Source organism: Urtica dioica, chromosome 10 (genome assembly GCF_054948205.1).
Source record: "Urtica dioica subsp. dioica isolate 48M chromosome 10, U.dioica_male_clone48M_v1_H2, whole genome shotgun sequence".
Taxonomy (NCBI): Eukaryota; Viridiplantae; Streptophyta; class Magnoliopsida; order Rosales; family Urticaceae; genus Urtica; species Urtica dioica.
Genome location: NC_142765.1, coordinates 4,656,118 through 4,675,052, shown reverse-complemented (window position 1 = coordinate 4,675,052; position 18,935 = coordinate 4,656,118). Strand labels below are relative to the sequence as shown.

Below are 18,935 nucleotides of genomic sequence, written 5' to 3'. Positions count from 1 at the left end.
TATCAACTTTTCCATATGAGGGAAATTATTAAATAAATAAGTAAAAAAAAAGTTTTATTAAAAGGCAAATATTAGCGTCAAAGTTTTTGGCATATGATGCCCGAGCTCAAACTATTACTTATTGGTTCGATTTCTATTCATATGATCAAACCTTAACTTTCATTTGGTCCAAGATCATGTGTTTAGTCCTTCATTCAAATTCGACAAAAAAAAAAAAAAAAAGGTAAGCACGCACAATAAGAACTTTATATCTCGAAAATCACTAACAAATAAAGTTGTTTTTTTTTTATTGTTGACATGATTTTGTTCTTTACATTTATTTATGTGTTCTCTTCTTAAGTGGTTTATCTATAAAAGAAAAAAAAAAAGACTTCAAAGATTTTAGAAAAGGGGATGTGCAAATGAGATTCCCATGTGTAAAAAAAAAAACATAAAGACATCGGAGATTTGAAAGCTAAACGATCTTTTATTATAGCTTGAAAAAATATTAATTATTTCGTTACTGTTGTTTGAAGCAATTGATGTTCAATTCGAAAAAAATGAGGGCTACTTTCTACTAGTGGCGAAGGATCTTTATATTGGCCCACATTCTTGCTTGAATAATTCAAATAGTTCTATAATATAAAATTTGAAGCAGAAGAAGAAAGATGTTGAAAATTAAAGCTACATCTTAGCAATGAAGAAAAGTACCAATCCGATTGTTGACTTTACCTTTACAAAGTTATAGCCTTTTTTTCATATACCTCAATTAGAAGACATATATATTAAAGCGTGATATTTATTTTTCAAAGAGTACAAAGTGCGGCTAGAGATACTTTCCGAGTCATCTACCATAAATATTCAAAGAAAGTAAATAATTAGTTCTTAAATTAATTATGCGCCAAAAGCAAATTTTTCCTAAAGACAGAAAAAAACTTACGTGTACTGTAGATTAAAGTACATGAACAAAGATTCAGGTTAGCTTTGTTTAATTTATTCATTTATCTATTTTTGATATGTCGGAGGATTCAAATTATTTTATTCGTTGTTTAAGCTTCTTAAGAAACTTAGCGGAGTCATTTCCATGAATGGTGGTGTCAAAAGAACAATGAAAGTGTTCCTTTCTTTTGCATGCTTTAATCATATTCATTTAATATGTGTATACCATCGGAAAACGTACGATGCCATATTGAATTATATCGAGTTAACAAATTTAAGATTATTTTTCTCATTGGTTTTTTATTTATCAGAATATTTTCTCATTGGTTAACTTATTAAGAGAAATATGTTTCTTTAGAAAATATTTAATTGCTTCATTAATAAGAACCTTAGAAATCAATAAAATTTCCATTTGACTAGAATTAAGAATGAAATTAGATATCATATTCCTTAATTTTTTTTTTACTTTATCAAAAAGCAGCTATTCGTGAATGCAAGGGGGAAAAAACTTCGTAACCAAAATCTAATAGGATACCAACCAAAAAACTTCATGTAAGCAAGAGCTTTATACCTGAAAAAATATGGAAAATAAAAATTTGGTACAAAAAAAGAGAAGAATACAATATAGAAAAATCTCACGGATTAATCAATTTGAAACGTTTGATTTGCAATTTAATCAACGCTTCAAACATGTTTAAATTCTAACCACATTTAATGACGTGTCGTCATTAGTCAGATAGCATTTTACATGATTGTCGTTAGCATTTTCATAAGTTAATTTTACTAAATGACTAATTTACAAAAATAAACAAAACGTTAACTAGTCCCTTAAAATCAAGTTTGAAATTAACAAGATAGTTCTAACGCCCTAAATTATAGCTGTCCCTTAACCGTGCACCTTTATGTACTTATTAGGTAGTATTTTCTTAGTTATATATTATCAATATCCGTGATACGTCGATAGATGGTATAGTATTTACTTCGTGAGCGCTATTCGTAGGTCATAAAGGATCACGAGCAGTTAGAGGGGATGTAAAACGATGTTTAAAAACTAGAAGAGGATTAGATGAGCTCTAGCTAGTGAAATATCTTGTTATTACAATTGCACTTTTATTTACTTCATAGCTACGTTGTATTGATGGTTAGCTAGTGGTGTTGTTTACATTTGCACGTTAAAAAAGAGAGTGAGAACTAACATAAATTTATAATGTCATTAGTTATTCATCACATTAATTACTCATTGATCTTGAGATGAAATCACGTGACACTTACAATTAGCTAGCTAATACAATAATATCATATCACCGCAACAGAAGCAACATACATACACCGAAGAAAATGATGTTAACTTGGCGAATATGATAAGATTAGCTAGCTACTTAGACATTTTGTTATATATACGCTATTATTTACTTCATAACTATTTTGTACAGATAAATAATATATGTATATATGTAAATCAATAGATAAAACTAATTATTTATAAATAAAGATATTTACCAACCACAAAGTCATCAGGGAAAATTATCAATCCAAAACGGCGTTGTCGTCGCTAATAACAATTGCACGACGAAGTCATCAGGGAAAAATATTCTTAAATGAATATATATACATATATATATATATATAGTTTCTTTGTGTTATATATTTATATACTTGTTTAAAAATCAAGTAAAGTGACGCCACATTTCTATCATATATGTGCGTGTGCGCATATATATATATATATATATATCTTATATATTTCTTGACTAATATATACCTAACCTAAAAAGCAAAATTCTTTCCAGGTCACCATTAGCATTTGTTGGTTAAAGCGAAGCTCTCCCATGACGAGCAGTGGTCTATTAATACTCAGCAAACCCACTGCTTGGTATCTCTCAAGTCTCACAAATAAACTTTGTTAGGTTCTATTGATATTACCAAGATACATCTCTCACTTTCGTCAGCATGAACAAGTTCAACTTTACGAGGAACAGCAATGGAGTGATCAAACTACCTCCTGGGTTTCGGTTTCAGCCCACGGAGGAAGAGATCGTATTTCAATACCTCAGACGCAAAATATTTGCATGTCCTTTGCCATCTTCTTCGGACATCATTCCAGAGATCAATCTCGCCAAATATGATCCTTGGGACTTGCCCTTTTCAGGTACTATGCTCAATTTACGTTAATGCATGCATGCATGGCTATATCTAATCTACTTAATATAGTGTGTATATTAGGATTGGAATGCCTAATCCAACCTAACTATTTAACAATTGATCGATTAAACAAAGTATAAAAAACACATTTATATATAGTTATTCACTCTCAATGCAAGAGTGCATATTTCACTATCAATCTAAATCTAAAATCGAGTTGTATACAATCATATCTAAAGAAAAACTAGGGCGAACATAATACGCGCTTAAAATTCCCAAAATGAAAAACTAGCCTCCACATCTCAATACTAGATGACATATATTTAGTTATTATTGTTTTTTTTTTTTTCGTTTTTGTAGGTGATATGGAAGAAGACAGGTATTTTTTCAGCAACAAGGAAGTGAAGAATCGAAACGGGTCGTCGAGTAGGGCGAACCGAAAAATGGGGTCGGGGTTTTGGAAAGCGACGGGATCAGATAAGAAGATCTTGTCTTCAATGGAGAAGAATATTGTAGGAACAAGAAAGACTCTTGTCTTCTATAGAGGAAAGCCTCCACAAGGGAATAGGACTCGTTGGTTCATGCATGAGTATAGTCTTCATATGATCAATAATAATGTAGAGACCACCAACAATAGTACACCTCAACACGTAAGTCAACCACACACACACACACACACACACACACACACACACATATATATATATATATATATATATATATATATATATATATATATATATATGTATATGTTATTAGTCTTTTCTAATTTATTTATGTGGATTTTGATTTCATGTTTTTTATATATGGGCAGGCTTCACAAGACCAAGCTGAGAATAGTTGGGTCCTTTGCCGAATATTTTTGAAGGAAAAAAGTACAAAGGTTGTAAATAATTACTACAACAATAGGGATGAGAATATTGAGCAGAATTGGGAGTGTGACATCAACAATAATAATCTGGGAAATTTTGGGATGAATAATAATTATTATCAGCCAAGGAGTTTTGATGTTGCTATGGGGTGCAATAACAATAATGCCGGCGGTCCATCGTCGCCTTGTTCTTCATCGAGTTCTAGTTCGTTTAATGAGGTTTCTTCGAGTAACTATGCGAGCCGTGATGAAGAGAACAATAATGGCTACCCAGATTTTTGAGATGTCGTTCTATTCATATTTAAGACGTCAAAATATTAATAGCAAGCGCTTCGGTCAGAGTTTGACGTGGTTTTATTTCTTATAATAGGTATTGAATTGAAACCAATAAAAAAAAATGTGCTATTTTAAGTTACTTCTGGGGATCACGGAATGTTGGATAATATTAATATTATTATTATTATTATTATTATTATTATTAATATTTTGCTTATTTGGCTCATATTGTCCCCGAGTTTTATTTTAATGTAAAAATATCTCTAACCTTATAGTTTTTGGATAAATTACTTCCTCCCGTCAAATGAATGGATGAAATTGTCCCGCGCCACGAACGTAAGGGCTTAATTGCAACAATAAAAACAAAAACAAAAAAAAAAAAAAAAAAAAGCCACTCTTTCTTTGATCCACAATTTAAACTTCTTTGCTCACGGGAGAAGGGAATATGTCCGTTTTTTTTTTCTTTCAGTTATAAGCTCTTGCAAATACAAGACACATGACACTTCTGTCCATTTATTTGACGGAGGATGATTTTGATATAAGATACTATTTAAGACTCAAACTTCTGTCCATTTATTTGACGGAGGATAATTTCGACAAGATACTATTTACTCAAACTTAATCCAGGTAGTACTATTTAAGCCAAATAGCATTTTTTTAGATAAGATACTTAAAATTTATATTTGACTATCTTAATCAGATGATAACTGTCTTCATAATTAAATAAGATCAGAGTGAGCTCTTATACATGTAACGTGCATTGTTCAGAGGTTGAAGATGGCAAGCTATTATATATAAGAACTCATATATATATATATATACAGGAATCTTTATCTTTCAACGTCAAAAAGGTTCTAAATGTTTTCAAAGAAGATAGAAGCATGATACGATCACAGCCGTAAGAAAAAGCAAGAAAGGAATATATTCATCACTTTTTGAATCGATAATTTCCTTTTATATTGAGAGAGGGCATCAAGTAGGAAAAAAAAAGTACAATGTGGACATGCTTGCATGTGGAGGTTCTATGCAAGGTTGGACTTACCATTGCCGTTACCGTATCGTGACTTCAAGTTTGGGGATAAACTGTTTACCAGAAAGAAAATTGACAACTATTCAGATAACAAATAGGAAACCAAGACCAGCAAGAAACCGCTTATCATAAAGAAAACCGACAAAAAATATGGGAAACCGAAGGTACATATTCAGATAAATATTTTGGAAAAGTAAACATACTTTTCATATTTTGCGAAACTAAACCTCCTTTTCATAGTTCATCATACTTCAAACTCAAACCAAGATAAAGTTCAACATAAAATTCAAAGTTCAAACCAAGATAAAGTTCAACATAAAGTGCCATAAGTAGAATATAAATTTAATACAACATGTACGACAAAATATAAAATACACTAATTAGTAATTGTGGGTGGATTGTCTCAAGTGTTTCGTCAATCGTGAATGTCTTTCATGTTTAGTAATTGATGGTCATGCAACTTGACTTGTTCATGAATGAAGAATCGATCGACGGCTTTGGCCAATCTCTTCTTGACCGCGGGGTGCGATCTTCTTGGATTGGAGGACCCCGAAGATCCACCGGGACTTTCGTCTATTTTTTCGTCAGAGTCCCATAGACTTTTTTCGGAGGTCGGCTCGCGTCGACTCACCCAAACTCTCACGTTGCTTCTTCTTTTGAGAGTTATCGTAGACTAACTCTCGCATTTCCTCATGTACTTCATGAGGAACTTTGTCGCATATCTTCACACAATTTGTCTTGTCCATGCTCGTCACGCGAGTGATTCCACCACCGCCTATGATGTACCCGTAAAATTTACATTTGCTTCCATTCGGTCGTTTTTCAACGAACTCGCAATACTTCTCCGCCGGATCGGACGCCATACTTCATCATCATAATCATCAATTCATCATCATACTCATATAAAATCAACATATTCATCATCATAATCATGAATTAAAACAAAAAAATTCAGAAAAAAAAAAACCCCAAATCCGAGAAATCTGAGTGACTTACCTCGTGGGTGCCTCAGAAATTTGACAAATTGTGCTTGGGACAATCGGAATCCGACGAATAGCATGGCGAATGTGAAGGAAACCGGAAAATTTGACCAGAAACTGAGCAAATCTGCTCTCGGAGAAACGAAAGCCGTGATCCTAGGGTTTCGATAAAATGGGGATCGAGAAGATAGGTTTTCCCGAATATTAGACCAAACTACGCCTTAATACAACGGAATCCGGTCCAAAGGAATCCGGTCCGGTTCGACCGTGTTCCCACTGGTTTCTAAGAACGAAAACGGTTTTAGCCTATACCCTTCCGGTCCTCTTCAATTCACCGTTCCCGTCCGGTTCCCAGTCGGTTCACACGGGAAGTTGAACTTTTGTTCTAGGACGATAAAATAGAGACATGGTTTCATGGGTTTTTTTTTTCTTCCTGGGAAAATTTTGCTTAATGCCATAATCTTTCAGGGAAGATTTAAATACGTAACATGCACATTACAACTTTAAACAGTACATTAAAATAAAGGAGAAGTTAGGTTCAATGCTCCACTAAAGTAACTTTCACTTTGTGTTTGTAAAGTTCCCACATTGGATTTGGGCCATTGAAGTTCCCATGTTAAAAATAAAAAATCCATATATAGAAGTTACGAGCTTAGATTTCTTTTTTGTCACGAGCAATCATACTTTCTGATAATAGCATCTCCAACGCTAGCAATATATAGATGCAAGTTTTACACCAAAAATAGAACAATTTCCACTCTGTCTAAAAGCACCAATATGAAGTCAAAATTTTCAAAGAGTGCCTGAAACAATTGAAAACTCTAACACAAGAAACAGCAATAATAAAAATAAAATAAAAAAACAAACCACCATTTTCATCTAAAGATTACAAAATATAACTTAGGCCTCTGTGATGGGGTACTCGAACACGACGTCTTTGCCGGTAAGCTTCCTGTAAACTCCAGACAAAGTCTCCAACTTGTACTCGGTGTTGTTACGTTCCTTCGGGTCCAAGAAAATCTGCCAAAACAGGTAAATACCAAAAAACCAATGATCAACAATTCGCAGATTTCCCATCACTCAATAAGACAACAAAGATCAAGTGCAAAGATAAGTTGTAGCAATTTAATTGTTTCAACATATAGAAATGACAAGATTCAGCGATATCTTGGTTATAATTATGAAGTGTAAATCAGTCCAAATTGTGTGGATTAGTGAGAGTTCCTAATTGACTGTACTACCAAATGAATTTGCAAACAATAACGCAGAATTTAATTCTTTGCAACTGCAATTAGCCGTATTAATTATAAAACAAAGCACAAAAAAACAAAGAGAAAAGGTTAACGACCAACCTTGCTAATCAAAACAAAATTTTGATAATCAAATTATATTTATTCTAACTGTAAATCAGTACACATTGTCGATTAGTGAGAATTCCTAATTGAATCTACCAGATTGGTTAGCAGATAATAACACAGAACTAAGATTCTCTGGTACTGTGACAATTATAAACTTAACACAAAATAGTTATGGGCCAACATTGCTGATCCGAACGAAAAATTAATAATGAAATGATATTCATTATAATTGAAAACCAAGTCCACATTGTGGATTAGTGAGAACTCCTAATTGACTCTACTACCAGACACACTTGCAATAACAGCAGAGAACGAAGATAAGCTGGGACTATGATAAATTGTATAGACTTGTAAACATCCTAGAAAATAGTAATGGACCAACCTTGCTGATCTTGGAGCCATCGAGGGTGTATCTGCAACGCTTGCCGACAATCTCAGCCGGGTAAACGATATCCTCAAGAATGGCATCGTGGACAGCGGTGAGGGTTCGGGTTCGGGGGCGCTGGACCGCCGAGCCCTTCTTGGGCGGCCTCACGATCCTCCGGGTTGCGATGAACACCACATCCTAAATTAAAGAAAGAATGAAAATACCCGTCTTCAAGACCAGATTCAAAACCCTTATTTTGGTTTTTCTTGGTTTGCAGAGAAGAGATTTTACCTTGCCGCTGAATTTCTTCTCCAACTCGCGGACGAGCCTCAGATGAATCTTGCGGAAAGCCTTCCTAAGTCTGTACGGGACGTGGATCACGACAGCCTTGCGGTTTCCAGCGACATCCATTTGGCTAAAAAAAAAAAAGTCATACAACATAATAAATTAATAAAAACCTCATAAGTGAAAAAAGAGAAAAAAGAATGCTTGCTCTCACGTTGCAGAGTTGATGTAGAGATCCTTCAGGTCACTCTTCAGTTCCTGGTTGGTGTTCTCCAAATCAAAGAGGTTCTGCAATACACAGAGAACAAATAGAATTCTTAGATGAACAAGTTACGATTGATGTGAGAATTGCACATATCTACCGAAGAATGGGACTAACCTGGGCAACCGTCTCCTCGAACTCCGTGGGCTCGGCATCGTTATCCTTATGGATCTTCTTCTTAGTGGTGTACATCTTCACAAATCTACAAAGTGAACAAGCTGGGTTTTTATTAGCTAATGAAAAATAAAGTTTTAAACGCAACAACTTACCGGTCAAACAAGTTGATTAACTAGACTAATAAAGACAAATTTAATTTAAATCTCTCGAGCACATACATAGTAATTGTTGAGGTTTAACAAATATCACTACAGAATGAAAAGAGAGCCTACAAAAGTTATTCAAATTCTATCAAGTAGTTTGTTCTATATTGCTAATCAAGACACACTTCTATTCAAGGTTGTAAATTCAATGTTCACTATAATTATACCAAATATCATACTACAACTAGGTTTGATAGAATGGGTGTATACTGTATAGAAACGAAGCAGTACAAAAGCGTACACCATAGATAGATTTTTCAATTAACGCATGGAATCTGAAACTTTGTAAACAAGCAAATTAATCAACTTGTCTAATGTAAAATACTGAATTTAATTTATACAGAAATGAATAATAAGCACTCGAATACTTAATTTAACAGAACAGACCCAAACAGAAAAGCGATACTCAACACAACCTCAGCAAAGTCTTTCAGTCAAAAACCCAACGACAATCACACTTTTAAACTCAAAAGCTCATCAAAATTGTACGAAATTCTCTAATTCCTTTTACAATCTACTATCTCTCAAAAGTGACAGCAAAATAACCTCAAAACAGTCTGAGAAAAAAAAAACTGAAGATGAAACCAAACTAATGATTACCCCAAAACAAAAACTGTGCAGAAAATTACATGATCTAAATCATATTTTACAAACTGAGTAAAGATATTCTCCGTCAACGGAAAATATGTATTAAAAACAACGATTAAGACGATGAAAAATCTGGTCAATGGCGTCTAGTTAATTCAGTATTTCCAGATCGGATTTCGAAGTATCAAAACACAGTCGAGAATAAACACAGATTAAACCAAACCTTGCTGTGTGAAAACGCAGAGCCAACACCGAGAGAGAAAACGCAGAGAACAGAGAGTGAGAAGAGAGAGTTCTATGATTCGCAACCCTAACTGATGTAAGCGAAACAAACAGCTCTGCCAGCCCACAATTAAGCCCAAATCAACAATCAATAGACTAATCAGAAATTGGCTTTAGGCCCAATTGGATTATCAGCCCAATTGGATTTTTCTTTGGGCCTTAATACCCAACAGTTTCACTGACAGAAATAGCCACGCACATGCGTGATATCCTCTTTCAAGGGCTGTGCTTGTTGACCAACAACCTAAAAATATGGTCAAACGCATATAGTTATAATTAGAACAATTAAACAACAAAATATGGTTAATTACTTGGTTGGAAAAAAAAAAAATTTACAGCTATCAGAAAATACAAACAACCAACGTAAACCAATCGAGTCTTGGAAGGTTTCAGGGGTTGATTCTTTTGGCGAAAAATCCCAAGCTGAAAGAATCAATATAGAACCCTTGAAATTTTCGAGTGTGTCAAACAAAGCCAAAAAATAAAACAAGAAGACATAATAGATATAGTTTTATTTTCATTTTCAACTTTATCCTCAATATTGTAGCCCCCAGCAAAAAAAAAAAAAAAAAATGGGGTGTCAAAACTCAAAGATTGTCAACACAGATATATTATCAATTCCTCCGAAACTCCGACCCCTTTTCCGGCGCAAAATCGAGGAGATTCGAAGGCGAAGAAGCCACGCCACCGGAGAGTCAACGCCCTCGAAGAAGGAACTTTTGAACGAAAGTCAAGAGAGCGAGGCGTTGACTCGCCGGTCCGTACCATCGTCTTTAGGCGATGATCATGATCACAATCGCGAGAGTATGTCATCTTCTTCGAAAGCCATGAATGAACATGTGGACAATGATGATAATGGTCACGCCAAAGAGGATGTTGAGGAGAAGATCGAGGGCAAAGAAGAACAGGAAGGAAAAAAAGAAGAACAAGATAAGAAACCAAATGATGGTGATGATGATGGTGATGAGAAAGAAAAAGAAGTCGTAGAACCCGAAAAGGAAAAAGAAAAAGAGGAAGAAAAAAAAGAAGAAAAGAAAGATGAAGAAGTAGAAGAAGAGGGTGACGCGGAAAGAAATATATGTGCAGGGTCGCCGAGTTTCAGGGTGTATTACCTTGAGGCGTTGGACGAGAAGAAAGGAATACTTAACGATGAACCACATGAGATAATTGGTGAGTCTCTATTTGATTTGTGTATATATGTATCCTCTTTCCCATAAATATCTATCGCGCAAATTTACTGTGCGACAAAAATGTATATCATCGATTTGTGGTACAAACTAGTATGCGAAACTAATTTTCTTAAACATTTTGTCGATTTATGTCGCACAATATCTTGTAACATGTCGTGTTAATGCATGCGTGCAGGTAATAATGAGGAGGCTAATACTAAGGAAGAGATTAATGATAATAATGTTGATCAAGAAACTCAAAAGAAATCAAGTAGAGAAAGCAGCGTTGATAGCATTATTGCATTAGAAGCTCATGACTCCAATGCGAACGAGGAGGTATGTAATAATGAAAAGTTTCGAAAAATTGAAGAAAAGAAATGTTCAATTTAATTTTTTTTTTTTTTTTTTTTTTGCAGGATCAAGAGACAAAGACAACAAGGATGACCAAAAGGCCGGGTAAAAAGAACCGGAAGAGACTATCGAGAGCTATACGAAAAGGACCGGTCGCGATGAAGCAATTTTTGAACGTTAAATCATGTTATCATCCAAGCAATGAAAGTACATCTCTTCTTCCCAAGAAAACAGACCACACCGTTGACTAAATTGTATTCTTGTTTCCTTAGGACGTGAATTAGCTCTTGTATGTTGTTCCTTAGCCTTTCTCATTTACGTTTATTTGTCACGCATTTCATTAGATCATTCATATAAATGTATATTTGTGATCATCTCATGGTATTCGTTAATACGTAAGGAATTAATATACCTAACTTTGGTTACTTATTTTTTCTTCTATATATAGATATGAGCTGGTACAACAAAATAGAGATTTGAATATAGTTATCTTATTTTTCCCCGAACGATAAGTTTCTATATTTTCATTTTCAGTTTGTTGTCAAATTAAAATATATTTTAGTGTTAAATATTATTTGAATGTGAAACATTACTATGACCAAAATATGAGAGGGACATACAAACATATTGTTACAGAAAAAGGACAATTAATGTAATTTTTTTCCAACAAAATATGTAGCTTTTCTTATTATATTGATGTATTTTGTTATTAGTAAGTTATTGAAATAATAAATAAAATTTTATTAATGTTTAGGGAGCTTTTGTAACTTATAATATTTAGTGGTAGTTATGTAATTTCTGAAATTTATATGGTATTTATGTAATTTCTGAAATTTATGGGGCATTTTTGTAATTTCATAAATTTAAGTGAGTACTGTAAAATAAAGTAAAAAAAAAAGGAAATGACGGCAAAAGTCTCTGAAGTTTTAGGAAACAGCTAACATAATCCCTATTCTTTATTTTGAACGGTAAAAATCTCTAATCCTTAAAATTACACATTTTGTTGGTCCCGACTGCTATATGACGTTAAATTGTTAACAGTATCAATATTTAAACGTTTATTTTGTAAAATAAATCAAAAATAAAACATTAAAACATTTAAAAAAAAAAGGTCCGCCACTGCCATATTTTGTGGTGGGTTTAAAGCGTGTGGTGGGTTTGAGCAAGCTCTCCCGAGTCGCCGACATCTTTGCGAAGCGGCTCCAAGACCTAGGGGTGTTCATCAAAACCGCCAAACCGAACAACCCGATCATCCAAACCAAACCGCACTCTTTTTTAAACTGCCCCATTAAAAACCGATGAACTTTGGGTTGTAACCAACCCAAACCGTAATTGTTTCGGGTTGGTTTAGTTTTTTATAGTCGTGAGATTGGGTTGAACCAAACCAACCCGATAGTGTTAATTATTTAATTTTTGTAAGATTGCAAATATTTTATATGTACTATTGTTTAAAAAAATATTATTTTTTTAATAATATTATAATTAAATAAAAAATACTCAGTATTATACTTTATTATTTACGACTGCATGAAAACTTGGTAATTAAAAATATGCGTAATTTTTATTTTAATCCGTAATTTTTTTTAAGATAAGTAAAATTTTAATTTTATTTGACAAAACGTTCTAGATATAATATACGTATATGATTTTCATTCGAGTTATAAAGTCATTTGTCGATAATTATAATCCGAAAAAACCAACCCAAACCAACCCGATTATTTTCGGGTTGGTTTGGTTTGTTTTACCTTTCAATCGGGTTGGTTTGGGTTTAAGATTAAAAAAATTAGTTGTAGCAGTTCGGGTTGGTAGAACATGAAAAATCGACTAACCCAACCCGATTACACCCCTACCAAGACCCGCAACGGCTCGCCGACGAGACCTGCTCGGCGCTCTACCACGGGTTCAGGCCGTCCGGCGTGACGGTCATTCTCCAGTGCGAGCGCCTCTAATTACCGATCCTCGATTCGCCGGCCCTCGTTCAGACCTCGAAAGAACGGGTCAAGTCCGTGGTCTGCTCCAGCTCGGGGTCTTCGAAGACGGAGGCTCCGCGGCCTGGGCCAAGTTCTTGAGCCTACTTAAGTTCCGAGGGACCATGGTGGACCGGGATCGTGATCGGAGCCGGCCTTGCGCGTTATAAACGTGTTTGTTTGTACTCTCGGAAGTGAAAAGAAGTTAGTTCGAGAGCATTTTCATGTGTTTTGGAGTGTTTTTCTTAATTTTCAGAGTTTGAAGTTTCAAAAATGACAAATAAAGCATTCGACGACGACGGGGCAATCACAAGGAGTTCAGAACATCTTTCGGATCTCGATTCCGACACCCGGAGCTCAAGATAGGTGGTTCAAGGTGAATCGGACCCGCGAGGCAACGCACAAACTTACAGAGTCTTGTGCGTTTGCCCTGTGCGGTCCCTGTGCGGTGCACAGCCATTTGAAGAGCCTGTGCGTTCTCCTGTGCATTTTGTGTGCGGCGCACAGGCTGCCCAGAAAAGACATGTGCGGCGCACAGGAAGGGGTGTGCATCGCACAGGCCCCAAGTCCAACTTATTTGTCACGCGTTTTAATTGTAATCCAAGCCGTTGGACACGTTCTGACGGCCCAAATGAGCTCCGAAAAACCTAGGAAACCTACAAAAACACTTAAGTATATTTAGAAACGGATCTTTACTTTTTTCTTTTAGTTTTTGTTTTCATTCGGCCGCAAAAATCCCGGGAGAGAAGAAGCATTCAGAGAGGATCATCGTCGCCACAATTCTCGTTTTCATCATTCACAGTTTTTATCTCTATTCTCTGAATCTTTGGAACTCCCGTTTTTATTAATATAATTCAGTTTTTAGTCATGTTTGCTTCATATTCATCGCCGTTTATTTTCCGTTCAGTCATGCACTAAATTCTTTAAGGGCTATGGTGTAACAAGTTAGGAATATGGTTATGGATTCAATCATGTCAAATTAATGTTCGTATGCTCTATAATGTTTGTTTATTTTAATTCTGTATGTAATGCTTGAATTCGATTAGCTACCGTGTTCATGATATTAGGATTGCTTGACGCTCGGGAGAGATCAGGTTAGTCGTGCACAATGATTAATTTACCGGGATACATTCCTAGGCTAGACATAGCTAGGCTGTTTCGGAGTCGTGTGAACGTTCTTGTTTTTAATGCTAGCCGTTGTTTTTAGGGGTTGAGATCGAGAGAAGATATCCCGGCATAGGTTTAGATTCTTAGATGTTCGAGAGAAATCTTAGATTACCATTATCGTGAGCGTGATTAGCAAACATAAGAGTGTGTGTGTGTGTGTTTTGTGCTTAATTCCCGAATCCAAACCATAGGAATAACTTGTGAAGCCATATTTCTTGCTTTCTCATTATCGTAATCTACCGTATTTTAATTATTTTTAATTTTCGTTTGTTTTGATAACCATCACAATCATCAAATCATCGGGTTCAATTCGTGCTAGTAATCTTGTCAATTTAATTAAACATTTTTCTCGTGGGATCGACTCGTACTTACGAACTCTACTACTTGAGCGACTACGTGCACTTGTGTACAGAAAAATCGCAACAAGGTCCTCGGCGGTGGGTCCTCGAAGATCGAACCGGCGATGGCCGCGGTCGTGGCTTCGATCGTCGGGTCGCTCGGGAAAGACTCGACGAGGAAAGAGCTCGCGGGCATGCCCGCGCGGCTCGTCGGGTGGCTCGGAAACTTCCGGAACGTCGAGATGGAGATGAAGCTCGTGAACGGGTTCGGCGGTGGAGCCGTCAACAGCGGCGGCGGAGAGAAGCGGATCGAGTCAGAGCTGAACTTTCCATTCTGGTCTCAGTGTGAGCACCATTTGCTTCCGTTCCACGGCGTTGTTCACATCAGCTACATGTGCAGCGAGGAAAGCGATCCCAATCCAGGTCGGACCTCTCGTCTCCGGTCGATAGTCCATTACTACGGCTTCAAGTTACAAGTTCAGGAACGGCTCACGCGGCAGATATCCGAGACGGTCTCGTCGTTTCTCGGCGATGTGATTGTGGTCGTGGAGGCGAGCCACACGTGCATGATCTCCAGAAGGATCAAGAAGTTTATTTTTGAATAAATCATTAAAACATTCAAAAATAAACGAAAGAGGGTGTTGATGTGGCAGTGGAGGACCTTTTTAAAATGTTTTAATGATTTATTTTACAAAAAAAATGTTTAAATGTTAATTTTGTTAACAATTTAACAGAATATAGCAATAGAGACTAACGGAATGTGTAATTTTCAAGGTTAGAGACTTTTCCCGTTCAAAATAAAGAATAGGGATTATGTTAGCTGTTTCCTAAAACTTAAGGGACTTTTGCCGTCATTTCCTAAAAAAAAAAATAAAAAAAAAAACAAACTCACAAAACAATGTTAATTGTGTTATAAAACCAAAGGAATAATTTGAATTGAATACTCTTTAAACACTAATAAGATGAGAATTTAGAGGAGAATGGTATGGAGAGTAAAATGAGAGAGTAAATTGTGGGAACTTGGGAGATGGATTTTTCCTTCGTCATCCCCATGTATTTATAGTGAAAATTTATGTACATTGGTCAAAAATTAGGTGTAGGGTATTTAATAATCTACCCCATATTTTTTACTTTAAATTACCCTATATTTTGACCTTTGAGCATACCAATTTATTTACAACACTCCCCCTTTGGGATGCTTATTGATACATCTACTTGTTCATGCTGCCTCGTTAAAAACTTTAGTAGGAAAAACTCAGTGGGATAAAAACCTCAGTAAGGAAAAAAGAGTACAGCTATGCAAAGCTCCCCCTGATGCAGACGTTAGTGCGGTCTTTCTACAAATCTTGCAATTTACGCATTCCAATGTCATGAAAATGTTTTCTGAAAGTTGAAGTGGGGAGCGCTTTTGTGAGGAGATCAGATGAGTTATCACAAGAACGAATATACTAGATGTTGATAACATTGTTCTTCTCTAGCTCTTGAGTGAACGAAAAGAACTTCGGAGGGATGTGTTTTGTTATGTCGCTCTTGATGAATCCTTCCTTCATTTGAGCAACACATGCGGCATTATCTTCATAAAGTGTGATGGGTTCCTCGTTTGTTGGAAGACCACTGGTGGCTCTGATATGTTGCGTTATTGATCTCAGCCATACCACATTCACGACTTGCTTCATGTAGTGATATAATTTCCGCATGATTTGATGATGTAGCAACGAGCGTTTGCTTTTGAGAACGCCAAGTAATCACAGTCCCTCCATATATAAATACATATCCAGTCTGAGATCTCCCTTTGTGTGGATCTGCATAACCAATCAAAACTAGTTTTGTCTTGTTAGGATAAAATAATCCTAAATCAATCGTTCCTTGAAGATAACGAAGGACATGTTTGACCCCATTCCAGTGTCGCTTTGTAGGAGCTGAGCTGAATCTTGCTAATAGATTAACTGCAAAAGCTATATCTGGTCGAGTGCAATTAGCAAGGTACATAAGGGCTCCAATCGCACTGAAATATGGTACTTCAGGTCCAAGAATCTGTTCAGATTCCTCACATGGACGAAATGAGTCTTTTACCACATCTAGGGATCTGACAACCATTGAAGTACTTAAAGGATTTGACTTATCCATATGGAAGCGTTTTATAACATTTTTCGTGTAATTTGACTGATGCACAAATATTCCATTTTTCACGTGCTCAATCTGTAATCCAAGACAATATTTTGTCTTTCCAAGATCTCTCATTTCAAATTCTTGCTTTAAGTAAGAGATTACTTCTTTGATCTCTTCATCAGTCCCAATGATGTTTAAATCATCAACATAAACAGCAATGGTCACACATCCGGATGTTGTTTTCTTAATGAATACGCATGGACAAAGAGAGTTATTGACATAACCTTTCTGTATTAAATATTCAATTAAGCGATTAAACCAAATTCGTCCGGATTGCTTTAACCCATATAAAGATCTTTGTAATTTGATGGGATATTTTTCTCTAGGATTTGAACTAGATGCTTCAGGCATCTTGAATCCTTCAGGGATCTTCATATATATATTTGAGTATCAAGCGTTCCGTATAAATAAGCTGTGACAACATCCATGAGATGCATATTTAGTTTCTCATGCACTACTAGGCTGATCAAGTATCTGAATGTAATTCCATCCATTACAGGGGAATATGTTTCTTCAAAATCAATTCCGGGCCTTTGAGAAAAACCTTGGACAACAAGTCGAGCTTTGTATCTCACAATCTCGTTTTTCTCATTTCTCTTTCGTACAAATACTCATTTGTATCCAACAGGTCTCACATCTACAAGTGTGAGTACTATAGGTCCAAAGACCTTGCGCTTGTTAAGCGAGTCAAGTTCGGCTTGAATTGCATTTTTTCCATTCCCCTCAATCGTGTCTATTTTTACATTCAGTAACAGACATTGGTTCGGGATCTCCATCATTTTCATCCATGACATCCAGACTATATGAGAATGCATCATTGATTTCATCATTTCGGTTCCATTGTATACCTGTATTGGCATAATTAATTGATATTTCTCGATTTTCCTCGTTTTGTATTTCTGGAATACATTCCTCCATTTTGGGGTCATTTTGTCTCTCTGCTCATTTTCTTTTCCGATGATTTTTATCTTTGGAACCGAATGGTCTTCCACGCTTCAGGCGTGTTGTGACTTCATGAGTGACTTTATTTTCAACTTGTCCTTTTGGGACATCAATTTGCCCAGGAGCATTTGCAGCTGGAATGTATGATTTAGTCACTCTTTTAGTGTCTGTAAACGCATCAGGAAGTTGACTTGCACTATCTTGCAAATGTACAATCTTTTCCACTTCTCCTTCACAATCTTTTGTGTAAGGGTCAAGATGCAATAATGTTGGTACAGACCAAGTAATTTCCCTTTCCAGCTGGTTTCTTTCTCCCCCTAATACTAGGAATTTTTCTTCATCAAAATGTCAATCAGCAAACCGTGCTGTAAAAACATCACCAGTTTGAGGTTCTAGATACCTAACAATAGATGGAGTTTCATATCCTACATAAATTCCAAGTCTTCTTTGAGGTTCCATCTTTGTTATTTGAGGTGGTGCTATAGACACATAAACAGCACATCCAAAAATTCTCAGATGAGATATATTTGGTACTTGGCCAAATGCAAGTTGTAGAGGGGAGTATTTATGATATGCGCTTGGTCAGATGCGAATTAATGCAGCAGCATGTAATATTGCATGACCTCATATTGAAGCATGGAGCTTTGTTCTCATTATCAATGGTCTAGCAATAAGCTGGAGGCGCTTGATTAGCGATTCAGCTAGACCATTTTGTGTATGTACATGAGCAACATGATGCTCAACGTCAATCCCAACTGACATACAATAATCATCGAATGTTTGGGATGTAAATTCACCAGCATTATCGAGCCTAATTTTCTTAATTGTATGATCAGGCAATTGAGCTCGTAATTTAATTATTTGAGCAAGTAATTTCGCAAATACCATATTGCGAGTTGATAACAGACAAACAGGCGACCATTTGCTAGAGGCATCTATCAATACCATGAAGTATCGAAATGGACCAGATGGTGGGTGAATAGGCCCACATATTTCACCTTGAATATGTTCAAGGAACTTAGGTGATTCTGTTTCAACCTTTCTCGGTGAAGGCCTTATGATAAGCTTTCCAAGAGAACAAGCATTACATGGGAAAGTATTACCTTGAGGGATCTTCTGGCCCTTCAATGGATGCCCATGTGTATTTTCGATA

At 35.8% G+C, this 18,935-nt stretch overlaps 4 protein-coding genes across 5 annotated transcripts; 3 read left to right on the top strand and 1 right to left on the bottom strand.

Annotated features, from left to right (window-relative positions):
• Positions 1-2,803: 2,803 nt before the first annotated feature.
• On the top strand, positions 2,804-4,358 carry LOC149383178 (NAC domain-containing protein 83-like). The gene is made up of 3 exons (XM_089628470.1): positions 2,804-3,067; positions 3,421-3,710; positions 3,875-4,358. The coding sequence occupies exons 1-3, from the start codon at positions 2,869-2,871 to the stop codon at positions 4,211-4,213; spliced, it is 828 nt and encodes a 275-aa protein (XP_089484596.1). The 5' UTR covers positions 2,804-2,868; the 3' UTR covers positions 4,214-4,358.
• Positions 4,359-6,901: 2,543 nt separating this feature from the next.
• On the bottom strand, positions 6,902-9,734 carry LOC149383177 (small ribosomal subunit protein eS7-like). 2 transcript variants are annotated; one of them, XM_089628471.1, is made up of 6 exons: positions 9,621-9,734; positions 8,607-8,691; positions 8,442-8,515; positions 8,234-8,357; positions 7,958-8,140; positions 6,902-7,237 (listed from the first exon to the last, which is right to left on the bottom strand). In XM_089628471.1, the coding sequence occupies exons 2-6, from the start codon at positions 8,679-8,681 to the stop codon at positions 7,118-7,120; spliced, it is 576 nt and encodes a 191-aa protein (XP_089484597.1). In that variant the 5' UTR covers positions 8,682-8,691; positions 9,621-9,734; the 3' UTR covers positions 6,902-7,117. The 2 variants fall into 2 exon arrangements, with proteins under 2 accessions (XP_089484597.1, XP_089484598.1); XM_089628472.1 differs by having other exon boundaries at positions 8,607-8,707; positions 9,621-9,707.
• Positions 9,735-10,251: 517 nt separating this feature from the next.
• On the top strand, positions 10,252-11,450 carry LOC149383176 (nuclear polyadenylated RNA-binding protein). The gene is made up of 3 exons (XM_089627702.1): positions 10,252-10,849; positions 11,045-11,184; positions 11,265-11,450. Exons 1-3 carry the CDS (start codon positions 10,252-10,254, stop codon positions 11,448-11,450), a joined length of 924 nt encoding a protein of 307 aa, XP_089483828.1.
• Positions 11,451-12,101: 651 nt separating this feature from the next.
• Positions 12,102-15,276, top strand: LOC149383175 (GTP cyclohydrolase 1-like). Its single transcript, XM_089627701.1, has 6 exons — positions 12,102-12,113; positions 12,346-12,401; positions 13,049-13,134; positions 13,182-13,294; positions 13,453-13,710; positions 14,746-15,276. The coding sequence occupies exons 1-6, from the start codon at positions 12,102-12,104 to the stop codon at positions 15,274-15,276; spliced, it is 1,056 nt and encodes a 351-aa protein (XP_089483827.1).
• The last annotated feature ends 3,659 nt before the right edge of the window (positions 15,277-18,935 follow it).